Here is a 20,543-nt window from a genome sequence, read left to right on the forward strand (position 1 = left end):
GCTAATAGGCTGACTCAGACCATAGAAACATAAATGGTAGAAAAGGCTCTATGTAATAATATTTCCCCTCCTCTTCCGGGAGGAAAGAAGCAGCAAAGAAGTATTTCCTGTTCCTTCCTTCCCCCACACTCTCTCTCCAGCCAGCCAAGAAGGAGGGTGTGCCTCCAATTGCTCTAGCATCAGGCACATGCCTGAAGCTGTTTTTGTAGCAAACACAAATATTTTACCTTCAGTTACTTTGAATGCAATTACTGCTAAATACAAATACTCAACTGTGAGTAAACGATATGTTTTAAACTTACATTTCAGTCTGCAGCATGTTTCTTTGATAAATGGGGTAATAAAGGGGAGATCAGCCTAACAGCTAATTCTTATGCTTCTAATTAAACTGCCTATGGTGGGATTTAAACTCTGCTCGGCTCCACACTTTTAACCACAAGTGGTAAGTGGATCCTTTTGTCTGTGAGTCTGTAGGGGAATAAAATATAGTTAATTAAATCCCCTCAAGCATTTGGCAGAAGATGTAGAATGCAAGGGGAGCTGAGCAGACTGAGTACAAGTGCTTTTGCATCAATGCCCATAAGAAAACCCAGTTCCAAAAAGTAGACTCAGAAGCAAGTCCTATTGTATTCAATGGAGCTTACTCCAATGAAAATGTTATGTACTGAAGTTCTCACCCTGGGCCAGCAGGGGGATACTGTAGATAGTTATGCAAATAAGGGATCGAAAGTGACGTTCAGTGATTGGATAGTTTTAGAAAATTGTTACAGTTACATGGTACTGGAGCTCTATATAAGCAGGCTGACTGAACCCCTCAATTCAGTTCTGTTCTGGCCTCTGAATAAACAAGAGCTGTTTGAAGAATCGCTGTGTCGTCTGATATGTTGACCTACAACTTAACAGAAAATATAGAGGAATCAAGAACAACATTTTTGAATGGAATGCTCCTTCTCTGCTTCCAGCAGCGGATGGCATGGCGGGGCACTGTTGCACAGCTGACTTCTAGTTGGTTGCTGCTGCTTACAAAAAAGTAGAGGCATGAGGTAGTGGCAAGGCTGGTGCAGTACACCTGTGGAGTCAGTCTGGCATTCCTCCACCTCTACCTCCGGTTAAGCAGCAACTATTTGACCAACAAGGGGTCAGGTGAGTGGAGGTGCCCCACCATGCTTTCTACTCTGTTATTCCTACTCAAAATAAAAGAAAGCATACTGGGCTGTTACCTCATGGTTTGCAGTGAAGCAGGTGGAATAAAATCAACAAGATGGTTTTTTCTAAAGTATGCTATACTGAAGTAACAGAACAATCCCATACATGCCTATTTAAAAGTGAGTTTAATGAGACTTGTTCCAAGGTGAGTTTGTATAGGATCACAGCCTTAGACATCAATCCAATGCACATTAACCTGGCAGTAAGCTCACTGAACACAGTGGGAGTTCTTCTGAGTAAACATGCATCAGATAGTGAGGTAAGAGACTTTCCAAGTATTATATAACAATAGAATTTTACATTTTTGCCAAAGCTAATTTTATTCACATCTTTGAACCCTTCTATGTTGCAACCCCTCTGCTGTCCAATTAATTAATTTGCCAGTAGACCACTAAGAAAAAAGAAATTAATAAACACTTGTATTCCAAGACATTTCCCTCCTCTACAGTTTCCACAAAACTCCACCCCAAAAGGTCATAAACAGAACATAACACAGCTGCCTGGCTGTTCCACAAATTACCCATCACTCAGAGGCTAACCCAAACAACTTCCAGTATTTTGTGCAGCTTAAGATAAATCCAAATCCAGTGATTCATCCAAAATTCACATTCTAATTTAAAGAACATTAGGAATATAATTTACAGCTGAGAGAGCAACAAATTCTTCATACTCTATGGAGAATTAATACAACTGTGTGCCTTCCAATTTCTTAAGACTTCAAAGAACGTTGTCCTTAAGCCATAGTTCATTGATAGTACAGATAAGCAACAATTTCCCACATTTTTCCATTATCCCCAGACATTATACTTCAGCATGTATACTAGGAGTGGGAAACCAAATATGCCCCCTCCAGGCTGCTCCCCACTCCATGACCCTGCTGACTTTCCACCCTCTTGTTTTTGCCTGGCTGGAATGAGCCATTGAGCTCTGGTGTCTTTTGGTTGTCTGCATGGAGGAGAAAGGCAGCATTTGCACTTGTTGCTGTGCCCACTTCCGCTTCTGCCTCCACCCAGCACTGCCATCTGGCCTCTGGAAGACTGCATAGAAGGGGATGTGGCCCTCAGGGTGGAAAAGCATCAGCACCCTTTATATATACCATAACATTCTGTCTGAGAAAATCAGTCACATTGGATTAGGTGTGGTGACAACATTTGAACTAAATCAGGGCTGTACAATAGAGTAACAGAATTGGATGCAAAAATTGTTCCAATGTAATGTTCTAATTTACTGGGCTATGTAACACACTGTTCTTCTTTGGTTTGCATGTGAGTTGTCTGTTCATGTTTGGTGATGCACACACCTGCTGCTAATTATGTAAGTCCTGGTTGTATATTCAGGTATCAGCATTGCATCTTATCAGATATGAAGGCTGATGAAGGGATAAATATTGGTGTGTGCCTTGCTTTTGCCCTGCAGTTGCCAAAACCAAGTAGTTTCCCCACTGGCTATCTTAGCTCTGTTTTGTACATATTCTTGAATACAATTTAAAGGGAAAAGAGTGAAAAGTGCCACTCAATTTGATCTTTGGTGTATGCTCCAAATGAGCATATCCAAAATGAATGAAGGTACTCAAAGCATCAGCCACTGCTTTCAGCATCAACCTCTCCCTCCTCTTGCCTCCCCAAGGCCCACTTATCTGGGGCTGGAGAAGGGGAAGGAGCAGATGTAGCAGCAAGCACTCCAGTTCCACAGCAAAGCATTACTTCCCACTGAGGAAGGGACTGGAACTACAAGTCCCACCAGTTTCCATGTCAGTTGCGAGGGCAAGGGAAGAACTCAGTGGGTACTCAAGGTGTGGATCTATTGGGAGATATTCACAGTCTGCTTGCAAAACGCTATAAACAGGCCATGCTTGACCTATACCTACTTTGAAGAAGTCAAACAAGGAAACATACTTTGATTTCTTGAGAGATTCCCTGCAGATAGTACTTAAATAGCCCTGGTGTGAATTTTCAAAACATTTATGGAGCATTTGGCTGCCTCTACTCCTATTTATTTTCTCAAATAATGGTCTAAAATATATGAGATCATGTTTGACATTAGTTGCAACACTGCTGGGATTCATCCATCAGTATTATGAATTATACTGGATTATATCCATCAGTATTATGAATTCCCATCCGGAATGTTTACATGACGGAGCTCATTTATTACTACATTGAGTTCTAGAAATATAATGCAAGTTATAGTTACTGACAGTGGGAAAGCTGTTAGTGTATATAAAAATTTCCATATCAAAGTCTGATCAAACAACAGTTGTAAAAAAAAAAAAAAGTTGTAAGGCTTTTCGGGGGGGGGGGGAGCTTCCGACTGATGAATTTTTCCTTTGGTTGTTTGCTGAATAGTAGTCTAGACAGTGAACTCTCTCCCACATTAGGAAGAAAACATTCAAAGAATTGAATCCAGACTGGATTGTGTGGAAAGACCCTGATTCATCCCTCAGCGCTACAGCTTTTGTCATCAGTTAATATGAAAAAACACACTCTTAAACTTAAAAAACAAAATCATATTACACCATTGCCAGGACTCAGCCAGACTTGCAGATCTTTAGGACATGTACTTGGACCTATAATCTGGGGTGACTATCAGGAACAAAGACTTGTGGATGAGGTCTATATTTCAGCTTCCTAACAAGAGACTTTCAGGCTGTGGTATTCAACAAAGTTTTATTCACAGTAGTGTCAATGAAATTAATGAACCTGTCATGTTCTTTTATCTCAGTGGGTCTACTCTGAGTAAAACTTTATTGAATACCACCCAGTCAACCAAATATTTTTGTTTAGGACTTAGGAAAAAAACCAGCATGATGCCAGACAAAGTATTGTGTGAAATACAACTGGCATTTTTCTGGATTTATAACAAATGGGTAATTATTGTAAACAGGGGTGAAAATAGGCCGTATTTCATCTGGGTTAAAAACTCAGTTTGGCACTCCCCACCACACAGACACACACAAAGAGGCTGGAAGCCTCAATGGCGCCCCTGGAGGCTTCATCTGGGACACAAAACCTCCCATAGCTATGGTTCAGGTGTAAGCATCTAAATAATCCCAGAACAAGGTTTAATTTTGATCAAGTTCAGGCTGTATTTCTAAGTTAGATAAGTTTGATTTATCATTTACAGGTTCTGCCTTGTTGACAGAAGAAATGCAGTTTTCTTCATCTAAGGCAGGTATCTTCCACATTTAACCCCAACCCAAATATGCATTTGGGGACCCATTTTGTAATCTTTTAAAGGTAAAGGTAAAGGGACCCCTGACCATTAGGTCCAGTCGTGGCCAACTCTGGGGTTGCGGCACTCATCTCACTTTATTGGCCAAGGGAGCCGGCGTACAGCTTCCGGGTCATGTGGCCAGCATGACTAAGCTGCTTCTGGCGAACCAGAGCAGCGCACGGAAACGCCGTTTACCTTCCCGCTGGAGCGGTACCTTTGATCTACTTACACTCTGACGTGATTTTGAACTGCTTTAATCAATAGTAATTTCTGTGTTAATTGTGCACAGGGCTGAGCCTATGGACTTATTCTGTCTTCCTGTGTTTACATTTATTACGCTTCTCCTAGGCTCAGCCCTGTGTACAAGTAACACAGATATTGCTAGCATTCCTTACCTCAATACAGTGGTACCTCGAGTTAAGAACTTAATTCGTTCTGGAGTTCCGTTCTTAACCTGAAACTGTTCTTAACCTGAGGTACCACTTTAGCTAATGGGGAATCCTGATGCCGCCGCTGCACGATTTCTGTTCTCAACCTGAAGCAAAGTTCTTAACCCGAGATAATATTTCTGGGTTAGCGGAGTCTGTAACCTGAAGCATATGTAACACGAGGTACCACTGTAATATCCTCCTATATCGACCCCACAGCCTTTCCTTTAGCACTTAGGAATTGAGGTTGCCACCCACCTGCTTAGCCTGTCAGCATTTTGGACCTCTGTTTTGGCAGAGGGAGGGAGCTAACCTTTTTGTTGCCTATTCATGCCTTACTGTGCTCCTGAGGTAAGTACCAAATGTTATGGGGCTTTCCCTACAGCTGTTTCCTCCTCCTCTTCTCCCTTTCTCAGCCTCAAGCCTACGGCCCCATCTCAACGTTTGTTTTCCGCAGTCTGCTGGGAGAAAAGGCCTGCCCTTCAACCTGGTCTTGGCTATTACTAGAGAAGTGTTCTGCAAATACTAACACCGGCAAGAGCCAATTGTTCCTGCCTCCTCACACATAATAATGTGATGGATTTCAGACCCTTGGTAACACAGATTTATGGGTTGGGTGGTCTCATATTTTGATAGTTTCAGATATTACAGTAATTTGCTTCACTTTTCAAACAATCAGAGGCAATTTCAATTCATTAAATAAGTAATCATATATTTTTGTGTGTGTGTATGCACCAGTTATGAAAAAACTATGTTTTACAGGAAAGATTAAGATGTGACAAGAAAAGTCATTTGCAGATAATATTACTGTATTAACTTTCCCCCAAGTACTGTATTGGTAACAATCTAATTATAACAAAAGCACTGATTTACTTAAGACAGTATCAGCTTTTCAATTACCATCTCTTATTGTCCCTTATTCAAATTCTTATGTCTTTTTTATAATCCCGTACTCATGCCCTGTAAATTCAGCAATAGCAATTTGACAAGTCCCAAATGCTGGCTCAAAATTATGTTTCCAGTCTTGTGAAACCAACAAAAGGGAAGTTTGCCTGGTGCCTTCATTATACATGTTTAGGCGCCAGGCAAAAACATTCATTTTTAACCAGGCCTTTGGTTGATTTGATTGACATCCTATGCCCTTTTAAAATGTGGGGGTTTTTTTGGGGGGGGTATTGGGTTGTTTTTATTTTTATTATGTATTTTGTGGTTTTATATTTTGATTTTATTCTGTGAACTGCCCTGAGACCTCCGGGTATAAGGCAGTGTATAAATTAAATAAACAACAACAACAAAACAAGCTAAAGCAGGTTTTTCAATTTTATGGTTAATTTTAACTACTTTTATGCTATACCCCTTTAGAATTGCTCCTGTATTCCTATTGTACACTGCTTAGAAACTGTGGTTTAAAATAATATTTAAAATAAATGCAAGCAAGTACAATTGGTTATAAGTGATATGTTGCAGCCAAACAGTAACATTTGTAGTAGATATAGATAGGTAGCCGTGTTGGTCTGCCATAGTCAAAATAAAAAAAATCCTTCCAGTAGCACCTTTAAGACCAACTAAGTTAGTTCTTGGTATGAGCTTTCGTGTGCAAGCACACTTCTTCAGATATCTTCAGGTATCTGAAGAAGTGTGCTTGCACACGAAAGCTCATACCAAGAACTAACTTAGTTGGTCTTAAAGGTGCTACTGGAAGGATTTTTTTTATTTGTAGTAGAGACATTGAATGGTATCTAAGTCATTCCCAGAATAGACTCAATGGACGTCACACCTAATCTGTCCAATTGATTTCAGTGAGACTACTCTACTTAAATCTGGATACAAACCAATATTCTCAGAAACTAGGTATAATTCTCATCCATGAACACAAATATGGTCCCACATCTGGCTTTATTTTGTAAGAAACCGAGGATAGTAACTATAAAAGCTAATTGCATGTGCCACTTGCATATTTTTAGTTCACAAGCCTGAAACACTGATCTATGATAAACCACTAAGCAGTGGCTAAATATAAACTAACTTTAAGCAAGTGAGAATCTACTAGAATATAACTAAAGTCCAAATCCATCTTGATGTGGAGGCATATGCCTACATGTCTTAATTTTTCTTCAAATATCTCGATGTAAACGCAGCAAAAAAGCCAAAAATGTGCAAAGGCTAATGTCTTAATGACTGTTCATATCACTCAAATCTTACTTTGCTTCCAGAGCCAGTGCAATGATTCCTGCAGCCATAGGTGCCGATGCTGATGTTCCCGTGTGGCTGTCTGTGCAACGCTGCCTCAAGTCTGTGGTGATCTGGGGAAAAGGAGAGTATGTAATTGATGGCATGGTTTATTCATTAATTTTTTTATTCCTTAGTTTTATAAACTGCCCTTCGTCAAAAGATCTCAGGGCGGTTCATAAGATTGTAGGAATCAAAAACATGTTTCAGTTTCAAAAGTTTCAAAAACATGTTTCAAATGACTTATGAGCATGTGAAATATATTTAATTACTGATTGGGAAGAATTTTGTTCAATTTTTTTTAAAAAACATTCTTTGGTTTGAATTCTTTAAAGCAAGAGGATAAACTAGCTGCCTTGAAATTTCAAGCAACAGGTGAAATTGAAAGTTATTAAAATAATGGGTTTTATTACTGAGGTCTATCAGTTCACTAATTTTCAATATTCTGTGCTAACATGGCATGAAAAATTAAACTCCACCCTGCTTAAGTTTTGTATCTGTCAAAAAATGAACTGAAGATCATTATTGCTTGCACCATCAGTTGCTACAGAAAAGAAAGTTACCAAAACACAGGGTGTGGGGAGTAAAGGAGTCCACACTAGGTGCGGATATAAGCTGCTTGGAGACAGGTTGGGTTCTGTGCCTTGGCTACTCAAGTAGACATAATGATCCTCAGGAATATAATAGCCTGAGGGAACAATGTACAAAGCTGCTAAAACAATAATGTGGAATGCCGATTGAAAAGATAAATACAATTGCCAGTAGAAAAGTTAACAGGGAGCCAAGAAGGTGACATACAATAGGAACTGAGTTATGTATGTGCTAAAAAAAGCTTGGAAGTCAGAATAACAATATGCAGGGAAGAAAATTATGTGAAAATAAAATTCTTACTTTCTCAACAGTTGTCAGGAATAAAACAAGTGCCCCACGCCAAGTCTAATGCTACTGCATTCAGGTGCACTCAAGAAAGAATGACAATACAGTGTACTCGGGTTACATACGCTTCAGGTTACAGACTCCGCTAACCCAGAAATAGTACCTCGGGTTAAGAACTTTGCTTCAGGATGAGAACAGAAATTGTGCTCCGGCGGTGCGGCAGCAGCAGGAGGCCCCATTAGCTAAAGTGGTGCTTCAGGTTAAGAACAGTTTCAGATTAAGAACGGACCTCCGGAATGAATTAACCCGAGGTACCACTGTATAAGAACACTACTTCTATCTATATATCATGGGCTTGACATATCCCTGAGTTCTAAAACTTTGTCACAGCTATCCTTCATAAGTAATGGCATACTAGTTTGACTCTTTCGGGGCCATAGCCAGAAATATTATTGTTGTTGCTGTTGTTATTATTATTTGATTAAATAGACACCAAATAAAAGAAAATATTATTGGTGGTTTACAAACTTACTTTAAAAAAAAACAAAAACTTGCATTCATCAATATACTAACTACTAACAAAAACAATCCCAGGAATCATATCAACAGCAGCAACAGTGAAACAATCAGAAGTATATGAACCATACAACCTTCAACAATCTACTTAACCTGGTGTTGGAAAGTTGTTAAAAGTTTGTGCCAGGCAGGCTTAGCTGAGAGAGCATTCCATAGCTGGGAGGCCACAACTGAAAAAGTCCCCTTCTGTTTTTTTTTTTTTTTTTAAAAGCAATTTATTAAGTTTTACAGTAAAAATAAACATAATAAACAATGTAACATTGATCTTAACATATTTTCACATTTTCTTTGGACTTCCTCACATCTCCCGCTCCCACTTTCATCGTTGTAACATTTTGTCAGCAATTTATCATCTTATTTAAATTCTTATATCCCTTCTATATTTCATAATCTTATAATTCTCAGAAGGAGCTAAATTTCACAGTCTTACTTATTTTCTTAAAAACTTCTAAATTTAGTGGTGCTCAGTTATTTTGATCTAGCGTCTTGTTTAGCATTCACTCAAATTACAATACTTTTGTAAATAGTTCTTAAATTTCTTCCAGTCCTCCTCAATCCTCTCTTCTCCCAGGTCACGGATTCTGCCGGTCATTTCAGCCAGTTCCATGTAGTCTATCAGTTGTATCTGCCATTCTTCCAGTGTGGGTAGATCTTGAGTTTTCCAATGTTTTGCGAGAAGTATCCTTGCTGCTGTTGTTGCATACATAAAAAATGTCTGGTCCTTCTTTGCCACCCCTTGGCCGACAATACCCAAAAGGAAAGCCTCTGGTTTCTTAGTGAAGGTATATTTAAATACCTTTTTCAGTTCATTATAAATCATTTCCCAGAACGCCTTCACTTTAGGGCAAGTCCACCAGAGGTGGAAGAACGTTCCCTCACACTCTTTGCATTTCCAACACTTACTATCAGACAGGTGGTAAATTTTGGCAAGTTTGACTGGGGTCATATACCATCTATAAATCATTTTCATTACATTTTCTTTCAGAGCGTTACATGCAGTAAATTTCAATCCATTGCTCCACAACCTCTCCCAGTCCTCAAACATGATATTATGCCCAATGTCCTGTGCCCACCTTATCATAGCCGATTTAACCGTTTCATCTTGTGTATTCCATTTCAACAGCAAGTTATACATCCTTGAAAGTACCTTAATCTTTGGTTCTAACAATTCTGTTTCTAGTTTCGATTTCTCCACCTGGAACCCTAGTTTCTTATCATTTTTAAAAACTTCTTTAATCTGAGCGTAATGTAACCAATCTCGCACTTTGTCTTTCATTTTCTCCAAACTCTGCAATTTCCAATTGTCTCCATCCTTTTCTAGTATTTCCCAATATTTTGGCCATTTAGCCTCCATATTGGGTCTTTTTCGGGCCTTGGCTTCCAAAGGTGAAAGCCACCTTGGTGTTTTATTTTCCAGCAAGTCTTTATATTTTGTCCAGACATTAAACAATGATTTTCTGACAATATGGTTCTTAAAGGCCTTATTTGCTTTAACCTTGTCATACCATAAATATGCATGCCATCCAAAAGCATTGTTAAACCCTTCCAGATCCAACACATCAGTGTCCTCAAGAAGTAGCCAGTCTTTTAGCCAGCAGAACGCTGCGGCTTCATAATACAACTTTAAGTCTGGCAGGGCAAAGCCCCCTCTTTGTTTTGCATCAGTTAATATCTTAAACTTAATTCTGGGCTTTTTGCCCTGCCAGACAAACTTAGAAATGTCTCTCTGCCACTTCTGAAAGCACCCCGTTTTGTCCAAGACCTGAAGTGTTTGAAATAAAAACAACATCCTTGGCAATACATTCATCTTGATAGCAGCAATTCGGCCTAACAAAGAAAGTTTCAATTTTGACCAACTATCTAGGTCTCTCTTAATTTCTGTCCAGCATTTTTCATAATTGTCCTTAAATAGACTTAGATTTTTTGCTGTTATGTTTACCCCTAGGTATTTTACTTTTTTAACCACATTAAGTTCCGTCTCATTCTGAAACCGTTCTGACTCTGTATCAGTCAAATTTTTCCCCAAAACCTTAGTTTTCTGTTTATTTAGTTTAAATCCAGCCACCCGACCAAAATCATTAATCAGTTGTAATACTCTTTTCGTACTGGGCTCTGGCTTCTGCAGGGTCAAAACCAGGTCATCTGCAAAAGCTTTTAATTTATATTGTTTCTGACCGACCTGAATTCCTTCCACCAACCGATCCTCTCTAATCGTGTTTAATAGCACTTCCAGAACCGAAATAAATAACAAAGGGGAAATAGGGCAACCTTGTCGTGTCCCTTTTTCAATTTTAAACTCTTCTGTAACCACATTATTAACTATCAGTTTAGCTTTCTGTTCTGAATATATCGCCCCGATCCCATTCTCAAAACCCCGTCCCACTCCCATCTCTTTTAAATTTCCCATCATAAATTTCCAGGAGATATTGTCAAAGGCCTTCTCCGCGTCTATAAAAATTAAGGAAAAAGTCCCCTTCTGGTACCACCCTCTGGTAGTTGTTGTAGTGGTGGGAGATAAGGGTAAAGATAAGGGGTCGGGTGGCGCTGTGGGTTAAACCACGGAGCCGAGGATTTGCCAATCAGAAGGTCAGCGGTTTGAATCCCCGCGAGGGGGTGAGCTCCCATTGTTCGGTCCCTGCTCCTGCCAACCTAGCAGTTTGAAAGCACGTCAAAGTGCAAGTAGATAAATAGGTACCGCTCCGGCGGGAAGGTAAACAGCGTTCCCATGCGCTGCTCTGGTTCGCCAGAAGCGGCTTGGTCCTGCTGGCCACATGACCCGGAAGCTGTACGCCAGCTCCCTTGGCCTATAAAGCGAGATGAGCGCCGCAACCCCAGAGTTGGTCATGACTGGACCTAATGGTCAGGGGTCCCTTTACCTTTACCTTACTAGCCCAAGATGTGGTTCTGTGTTAAGAACCACTCTCCTACTAGCAATAACACTTAAAGAAGTCTTGCTGCATCATCCAGATGCCACCCATCCTCATGGTGCTGCCTGAAACAGGTTGCTTTTCCTTACTCCATGGCTCAACCCTAAGAGGGAAGTCATTTTAAGTCAATGCAAAACAACAAAACCTAAATACAAGTACTCATATTTGTCTGCTGATTAACTTTCCTTCTATTCAAATTATGAAGGCTAAAAATAAATGTTAAGTGTTTGACAATTATCAGTCATGTCAATAACCATTGCCTTTGAATTCACTATTCAGAAAGACTGGAAAGCAGTGCTGCTTAATTCTTGCAGTAAACATATAGAGAACAGAATCACATGCACTTGTGGTGTTGTTTAAGCCCTCAAACAAGGAACACCTAAGAAACAGAAGCCATTCAAAAAAGAGAAACACACTGTTGCCTTTCAGCGCTTATAGCACATGAAAACTCTGTTGGGTCAGTTTCAGAAATTAGCAGAGAAAGGGAGAGCAGGCCTAGCCTCATGACCAAAGAGAGAAACATGCAACTGGTTTGGGATGTTCAGCTCTAGCAGTTTTCTTCAACCCATTCTAGATGCCAACCTCTTCCTTTAACTTCTGTAAAAAAACAGGCTTTCATGCAGGATCAGTGTGAATGGGAGCTGTGCAAGCTGTTTTTGCTTGGTTAGACTCTTCCAATGTTTTCCTCAGTTCCTCAATTCCCAGGACAGGTGTTGGCTGTTTTTAGACTGCAGGCGTGAGATGGGAAAGCCTGTTTTGTGAGCAGCTTCCACGTGGGCAAGTCCTGGATTCAAGCTGATTTCCCCCCCAGTTGTTTGTTTTAGTAGATTTCATACATGATCTACAGTAGAACTAAAACTGTGAGCAACAACCCTACATACAATCAATCACATTTTCGAGTTTCAGCTAATTAAAGAGCCCTTTCCTTGGCAAGTATGTCACTATGGAAAATGTTGAAGAAAACTCATTGAGATGTCCCATTTGAGTCAACAGCAGTTAAGATATTTAGATGAAAGTCTAAAGGCTTAACATGATTCCCCCGCCCTTGTTGAATGGTTGCTGCTAAGATTGCCTTGTCAGGGACAGCTTGTATCCATCTTCAAAAACGAAGAGTGGGACCACCAAGAAGCAAGCAACCTTCAGGAAGAAAAATGATGTTTGAGATTCCAGGACCACTGAAGAACAACCTCATTAATCACAATTTAGAAATGTGAAGTTTGGCAGGGGTATAAATTTGACATAAAAAGAGGATGAGTGTGTGAAAGATGTCACTCCATTCAACAGGGTAGGGACTGCACTAATTCTCCATCTTTTAACCACAGCTGATTAAACCCACCTGCTCCATATGCTATCCCAACTGCTATCTCATGTTTGAGCTTGGCAATTATTTTAATGTGCCAGGTAAAATGACTTCAACTGAACTCAAATAACCATTTCATATGACTGGCACTATATACATTTACATGACCAAAACAGCATAGTTTCATAGATTTCAGAACAAGTGTAATCTTTCTAATAAACGTGGAAAAAGAAGCCTTACATGCCATTCCTATTGCAGCATTCCTGCAGTACTACAATGGTTGTGTGGTTAATGATTTTAGAACCTCTAAATAGTATTATTTGTTTGCTTTGTGAGCAGAACTGGGATTTTGCCCTTCTAAAGGAGGCCTGGCTGTGGCTTACACTCCACAGCTGACAGCCCATCCATCCCCAGGGCCATCTGTTAGCTGGGGCCGGCTGCCTTTCAAAGGACTTTGCAGGCATGGATAACACTGGCTATCAGCAAGCACAATCTATGCCTTCACATATCTTTGTTCCCAAGGAACGGGACTGGGATGGGGTGCCATCAAGAATTGATACATGACTTCAAATCATACTGCCACCCCATTCTAGCCTTGCTGCCAGGCAAGGGATGCTGCATCCAATTTAGGATGTATGAATCTCTAAGGCATTCTGGAGAGGAAGACTGCTGTAGTCTATCAGGCAGTATGATCCTCAGCTGATTCTGCTGCCCCCCCCCAGCTTTTGATGTTCAGTTGCACTCTTTAAGGGCCTCATTATTAATTTTCAGGATGAGCAAAGTTTTGTGCTTACCTACACCTATCTAGATGACTAAGTTGCAACACTTTTCTTCAAGTGACTTGCTCTGATATTAGGGAGAAACTGCATTTCTATGCAGCTATTATGAAGGCATGCTATTGGGAAAGGCCAATTATTCAGGTCAAACATAGTTCCCTTGCTGATCACAATATCACTGTTTTTACCTTAAACCTATTACAATAGATTTCATGTTTCTTTCTTGAGCCTGTAATGTTTGTAACATTATTAACCTGTTAAAGGTTTCGAGTTGGTTGTTCCTCAAAGTGAAAATACAACCCTAATGAAATCTTGAAGGAATCATTTATTTCCTATTGTGGCACTTTATTGTAGAAAGGCAAACAACATGCTAAACTGAATTTCTTTTTCGTTAACTGAATCTGAATACGCAACACAGTGGTACCTCGGGTTACATACGCTTCAGGTTACAGACTCCGCTAACCCAGAAATAGTGCTTCAGGTTAAGAACTTTGCTTCAGGATGAGAACAGAAATTGTGCTCCGGCGGCACGGCGGCAATGGGAGGCCCCATTAGCTAAAATGGTGCTTCAGGTTAAGAACAGTTTCAGGTTAAGAACGGACCTCCGGAACGAATTAAGTACTTAACCCGAGGTACCACTGTACTTAGTTGATTACCAACAACAGCAACAAGCTTTACACTAGATCAGTACAAGCTGAATAAACCAAGGATTCAGAAACTTTTTGTCAAATCACCTCTTGAACCACCCAAAGAGAATCCGGTCTCTTTTGTAATTCCACCTACCACACAGGAAATGGAAAACCACTGATTACATTTTATAATACATCCTACCTATCCGGATACATCCTATTACGGTATATAGGCCTTACAATCTATGTTATTAGTGAATACACAATTCAAAATTTTAGTTTCATAGAACAGGCCAGCACAAATTCCACCCCACCAAAGTTTCCTAGGTGCAAAGCTTACCACTGTGTAAAACTCTGAAATTTGGACCAGCTTAGGCATAAATGCACATCACTTGATTTCTTATGCATGTATTACTCAGTACTTGAAGACTCTTAGCTGAAGTTTAAAAGTTTTGTTTTTGAGGTGATGTGAGATGCACTGAACTGTAGCATTTGGCCTGTGAAAGACTCATCTCCTCATGTGAGAACTTGCTGTTGCAGGAATCATCACTTCCAAGTGAGCATCCTTGTGTGAACCAACTCCAATGTGAATGTGGGAAATCTATACATATACCTCACTAATACGTACAGTAAGTATAATTGGTATATTTAAACACATATTATCAGGCTCATGTATGGGAAGCATTTAGCTTATGAAATGTTGAGCTGGATTGTTAGAAAGATATACAAGAAACACAAAGAGACCAAAAATTTTTAAGGCAACTCCTAGGACAGGAGTTGTGTAACTACTGCTGAATGTTGTCAATTTATTTCTTCGTTTTTACTGAAATATTCCAATAATTCCACACACAAGTCCCCTCCCCACAAATATTTCCTTTTGTACACTGATTATGCAATTTCCACCATGTTTTAATGTTGTTTTCATTCCAATTCCAATATGTCTGTATGTATATATCTGTATAGTCAGACATATTAAACATAATTCATTAATTCTAACATTCAGTCTTTCTGATGAGAAGTTTTCCCCACGACATTGTCTTAACCCAAGCGTCACCCTGTCAAAATTCATTCAGTTCCATCCTGAGATATGGACTCAGGATGTAGTAGCAATAATAATTTTGTAAATAAAAACACAAAACTGAGGGTAGCAAAGAGTTATGAGTTTGTCGTGGCTAGGCTCTATACCTGAGCCCTGCTTCTCATTACTGGATCCAGCATGGATTCAATTTCTGGAATAGCCAGGCAGCCTAGTAATGGCCCACTATATATGGGTCGTTAAGGTAACAAAGGGAGTGGTTCTGTGTCAGAGGATAAATGGGCAGCCCCCCCCCCCCGCTGTCTGTTTGTTAGAAAGACAAAAGGCCAAAGTTGAGAACTGAGTTATGTTAGCTAAGAAGATAACAAAAGCTGCAGGCTGGGTTTCCACATTGAGCTCCTCCATCGTAGGCTCAACTTGTACGTATGTGTAAATAAACCATATATCACAAAGACACCAGAGTCTTTCCTGTGCCTCATTCTGAAGGAAACATGAATCTCACACCACTGGGAGATTGGGATGGGGGGCAGCAATATATTATAACAGCTATTATGGAAGCACTTGCTATGAGAAAGCCTGAATATGCATAACGCCCCACATGGCAACCAACACTTTTAGCTGTACTATTATTAAATAAATTTAAATACACAAATTACTCTAAGTATGGTGTGTTAGAGATTCAGATGGTATGTATCAGAAAGCCTTACCTACTAACTTACCTATTCTCAGGAATCATGTTTCCAAAAAAACAAAAAACAAAAACAAAAAAAAAACAGGAACTGGAAAACATCAGTATTGCACAAGAGGAGGAGGATATAAAATATCTTACCATGAACCAAAGGACCCACAACAAGATGATGAGAAATTTCATCAGAGGAATGTTATTTACTGGGGAACTGAATAATCTGTTTTCCTATTATTATTATTATTATATATCAATGAGTCGAAGGAAGTAAGCCACACACAGATACGTTAAAAAAAAGTAGATAAGAATAGAAATATTACTGGAATGATGAATTACCTCAGAATTTGTCTTTAAATTAATCATTTGAAAACAGCAAAATTTCCAGGAGAGATGGTTAATATCCCAGATTACTAGAAGAAATGATAGACAATATTTTGAAAAACAGCTGATCTCAATTCCTTATTAGTAAGTAGCAAGAGACTGAAAAGGAGAAAATGCTGGGACAATTTTTTAAGGACGATGGAAAAATAGTAAAAGAACTGAACAGGATTTTTTCCTTCAATAGGATGATGTTTTTGTTTCGTTTTGCTTATTTGACTTTTGTGCAAACCAGCTTTTGCTTGTTTGTGCAAACCAATTTTTGCTTGCACAAAGTGGTTGAGAAATATAAGTGATTTTCTTCTCCTTTGAATGTGCCTGGTGTTCTGAGCAAAATTTTCTAGCTCAAAAAATATATTCATCTGCATAAAGCCTTAGCTGATATACTTTCCTTTCCCACAAGATGAGTTACAAACATGCTTTGATAGTGTTGAAAATATTACATACTATTTTCCTGTCATAGGATTCTCCACTGCTGTAAGTTGTGGCAAGTGTAGATGCACATTCTTCCAGATACCAAGGTTTCCGCCCACTTTCAGCTGTGCTGCTGATGGAGATCGTGTAGATGCTATTGGTGTAGCCATCACAGGAACAATGGTCCTTACTCCTTCCACCATTTCCAGAAGCCCAAACATAAATGGAACCCAAGCTGTTTCGGCCCTATTTGAAATAAGTAGGGAAAGGGTAGTTAATGCAATTTAGTAAGCATGTAAGTATCCCTTATTTGTTCTCTTTTTGGGGGGAGGGGGTGCTATTTACAGCACAATCCCATACCTTTCTCCCCCTAAACAAGTCCCACTGAGTTAAATGAGTTCCTCCCACATATGTGGGGTCAGGATAGAATATTCCCTGAAACCAATATATAGCTTCATTACCACTGCAGCCCACTCTCTTTCCCCCAGAATAACTGGCCTGGAGGAGAGCTGAGCAAATGGTGGGAGACTGCCTACTTTTAAGCACCTGAACTGGCCCAGACACAATGGAACAAATATTTCTGGTTTAAAATCTAATTTACATCTTAACTGCTATTGAGCATTCATATAGGAGTTGCAGTATACCTTTATTATCTCTCAGAGCATAAAATTCCAAGATATCTGTGCATCTTTACTTGCTGGGTTTCTTGTCCTCTTATTTTTCATTCCTCAAATTTACAAGAATTAGAGAAGACCAGAATTTTTGTCTTCTCATAATTTATTGAGAGGTTATTGGTTTCACAATAGGAAACCAGGGAGAATAGAAGACATTTCAGAGCTATTGTCATCAGTGATAATAAGGCCATTTCATTTGCATACAGTAACAGTGGGACCGGGATTTGATTGATTTTGGGGGCATGTGATTCTATTTTTTGAACGTGCTCTGGAAGATCTGATAAAAATAAATTAAAAGGGGCAAGAATACACCCTTGTTTTACATCTTTCGTATTAGGAATGTCGGAATTGAGGTGACCTTTGGCACTGTGTTTGATCTGGCAGATGTTAAAGGGATATAAATTCTATATTAAGATCAGCAAGTGTTGATTGTTTCCTAACTCTACAAGCTTCTTCCACAATATCACATGATCAACTGATTCAAAGGCACCATGAAAATCTGTGAAAACTGAATAAATCTTAGACTTGTTTTGAAGTCTATATTTTTCAACCAAATGTGTAAGTATGAGACAATGGTCTAAGATAGAGCAGCCTTTGGAAAAACCTACTTGTTCTTTTCCCTGGTAAGTTTAGATTTTTCATCCAGGTAAGTAATTTAAGTAAATGGCACTATTTAGCAGGAAGGAACTCCTATGAAAATTCTTGTTATTACATATTTTTCATGGCTGTTTGTTTGTATATATCTTACAATTTTATATATGGATGTTTTATGATGGCTTATATTTGCAATGTCTAATAAAGGTTTAGTGAAGGAAGTATTTTGATATGCTTTGGCTACTTACTCTGACTGTATACAATTTTTTCCATTTAAGTCCCATGGAAACCAATGGAATAAGCTAGTTTCAACTAACTTTAGCTGGACTGAGGTTTCTGTGTATGAGGTACACATTGCAATTCAATTAGAACTATAGAAAACACATACTATTCCCAATTCATCATTCAAATCTGAGCATTTGTATCTTTCATGTGAATGTGGAATTATTTTAATTCACAGCTCTCTGCTATGATCTGTTTTTCAACTCACTGATCTCTTTCAAGGAACGATTAAAAATCTTTGCTATTTCTAAAGAAAGACCACTTCTTACATTCTGATCTCATACTAATTACCATCTATAATTTCTCTCCACAAATGTATCGTTTAGAAATTAAAGACATGAAAAATAACCTTTTAAAAAAACTAAAGGTTTGGATTCTATTGTCTTTGCTATCTGTGTGGTTAATTTCCTCTCTTTGGATTACAAAATTATTAGTACCAAATTGCCTGCTGTTGCCCACAGCTTCTCCTGTTCTAATCTCTCCAGGTCACTGATTCTGTCTTCCTGTATATTTCCTACCATTTAAGATTTAGTTTTCTTTCTCCAAGCCAATTTGGTCACTGTTGAACTGACTAAAGAAAGAAGGGAAGGGGGGAAAAGTAAAGAAAGACTCATTAACTAACTTCAGTTCACATTCAGCATACCTGTCAGTCAGAGAAATGTGATGGTGCTGATTTAGGCAAGAGTTTATTAATTTTATTTTAGGTGATGTGATGAAAACCAAATACTTAAAGTCAACACTGTATAACTCTAAGCTACATTTTTCTTCCATCAACAGGCTATTAACACAGTGAGACATTTTCCATGATTGACTGGTGCTAATTTCTCACTGGCCTTGAATGCAAGTTTGGAGGGAATGAACTGTTATCTACAGGCAAATCTGGAAGCACATCTTGCCATGTAAAATCCCAAAATATAATCTCTTTGATATAGAGTGTTTCTTATTGTATTTGGTATTATTCTGCTCCGCAGAGTTCAGAGATGCTTAATGGTTTCTGGTTCATAGTAAATTGTGTTGCCACAGCTATTTATTGGCTGGTATCTATAGTCACAGAAGACAAGCTTTTGCAAGCTTCATAAATTTTATTTAAAAGAAATGGTATGAATGTATCTGAATCAGGTTGCTATTTTCTTGCTTTTAATAGAGGGGAAAATGAGAAAGGTGCCAAGTTAAAAAACAAAAATATTGTCCAGGATTTTAAGGAGCACTTTTATTCTAGACTGTTGTAGAGGATGGATTTTAAATGCATAAATTGGCATGAATATGCTGAAGTATCATAACAGGCTATGTAGTAACTCAGAATTTTGCTTTTCTTTAGAATAACAGCCAGAACAGCTTCAAGCTATTCCCCAAAGAGCTATAATTAGTATTTAACAGTGCAAACATAAGAAAACAAAAGCTGCTGCTGGCTGGAATCTGAAATCGGAACCTGTGGAATGCAAGACATGTTATTTTCCCAAACACAATAAAGTCAGCAACATAACCACATATTGTGTATTTTCACTCTGGCTAACAGTTCAAGCTGTTAGTATTAGTAGTAGCCTAGCTTTCCTCCTCAAGAGAGAAGTATTTCTGGACATTTTTGTCACTAGATAGATGCTCTGAGATCTTGAAAACAACCTTATATTCACATTTGGTTGTATTAAATATCTTCAACGTAGATTGTGATAAAGATTTTTTTAAGGGTGATAATTTGCTTAAGTCACAGAGCAGACCCACTGAATAATTTCAGTGGGTCTACTCTGTGACTTAGTTAGATAACACCCAAATGTCTCCAAATGTCAGAGAGGCAATACACTTATTTATTTTCAAAGTCCAACAAACTCATACACCCTGAATCAGAATCTCCTTCTGCTCTATGTGAGTTTGGGCAAGTAGAAAATTAATTTTATAAAATGGTACCTGACCCCTTTAATTAACATATATACTGTATCTCAAAATCAGATTTTTAACTTACTACTGTACTTATAGATGATATTTAATGGCACAAGTTTTGCATTTTTAGGGTTTAATTAGACATGACTGCAATTGCACACAGCTCCCCCCCCCCCGCTCCTGACATTTTTAAAACCAAAAGCAACTGTGAAGGCAGCATATTTAAGCGGAATAATGGTGGCAAGCTGCTTAACTCCTTTCTCACGGGCTGCTTTACCTCCTGCGCATAGCTGCCTTTCTACCCAGGGGGAAAGAGACAGATACAAAATCTATTATGGAAAGGGGGAAAACAATTTGGGACTATGACTAGGTATGTGTGACTTTTAATTATGGAATATGTGACATGCTGCTTTATGCTTTAACAACAATACTATGCATTTATTAT

General features: G+C 38.8%; 1 protein-coding gene across 6 annotated transcripts in view; it reads right to left on the reverse strand.

Annotated features, from left to right (window-relative positions):
- The window catches only part of LOC308458002 (proprotein convertase subtilisin/kexin type 5-like), a 167,837-nt gene that overhangs the window by 42,121 nt on the left and 105,173 nt on the right, over positions 1 to 20,543 (reverse strand). For all 6 annotated transcript variants that reach the window (XM_080972454.1, XM_080972455.1, XM_080972456.1 and 3 more), the window contains 2 exons: positions 16,707 to 16,919; positions 7,050 to 7,150 (listed from right to left, as the gene is read on the reverse strand). In XM_080972454.1, coding sequence (XP_080828580.1) covers positions 7,050 to 7,150; positions 16,707 to 16,919 — 314 coding nt within the window. The remainder of the gene's footprint in view (positions 1 to 7,049; positions 7,151 to 16,706; positions 16,920 to 20,543) is intronic.

This window comes from Podarcis pityusensis, assembly GCF_964106645.2.
Source record: "Podarcis pityusensis genome assembly, chromosome: 11".
Classification (NCBI taxonomy): domain Eukaryota; kingdom Metazoa; phylum Chordata; class Lepidosauria; order Squamata; family Lacertidae; genus Podarcis; species Podarcis pityusensis.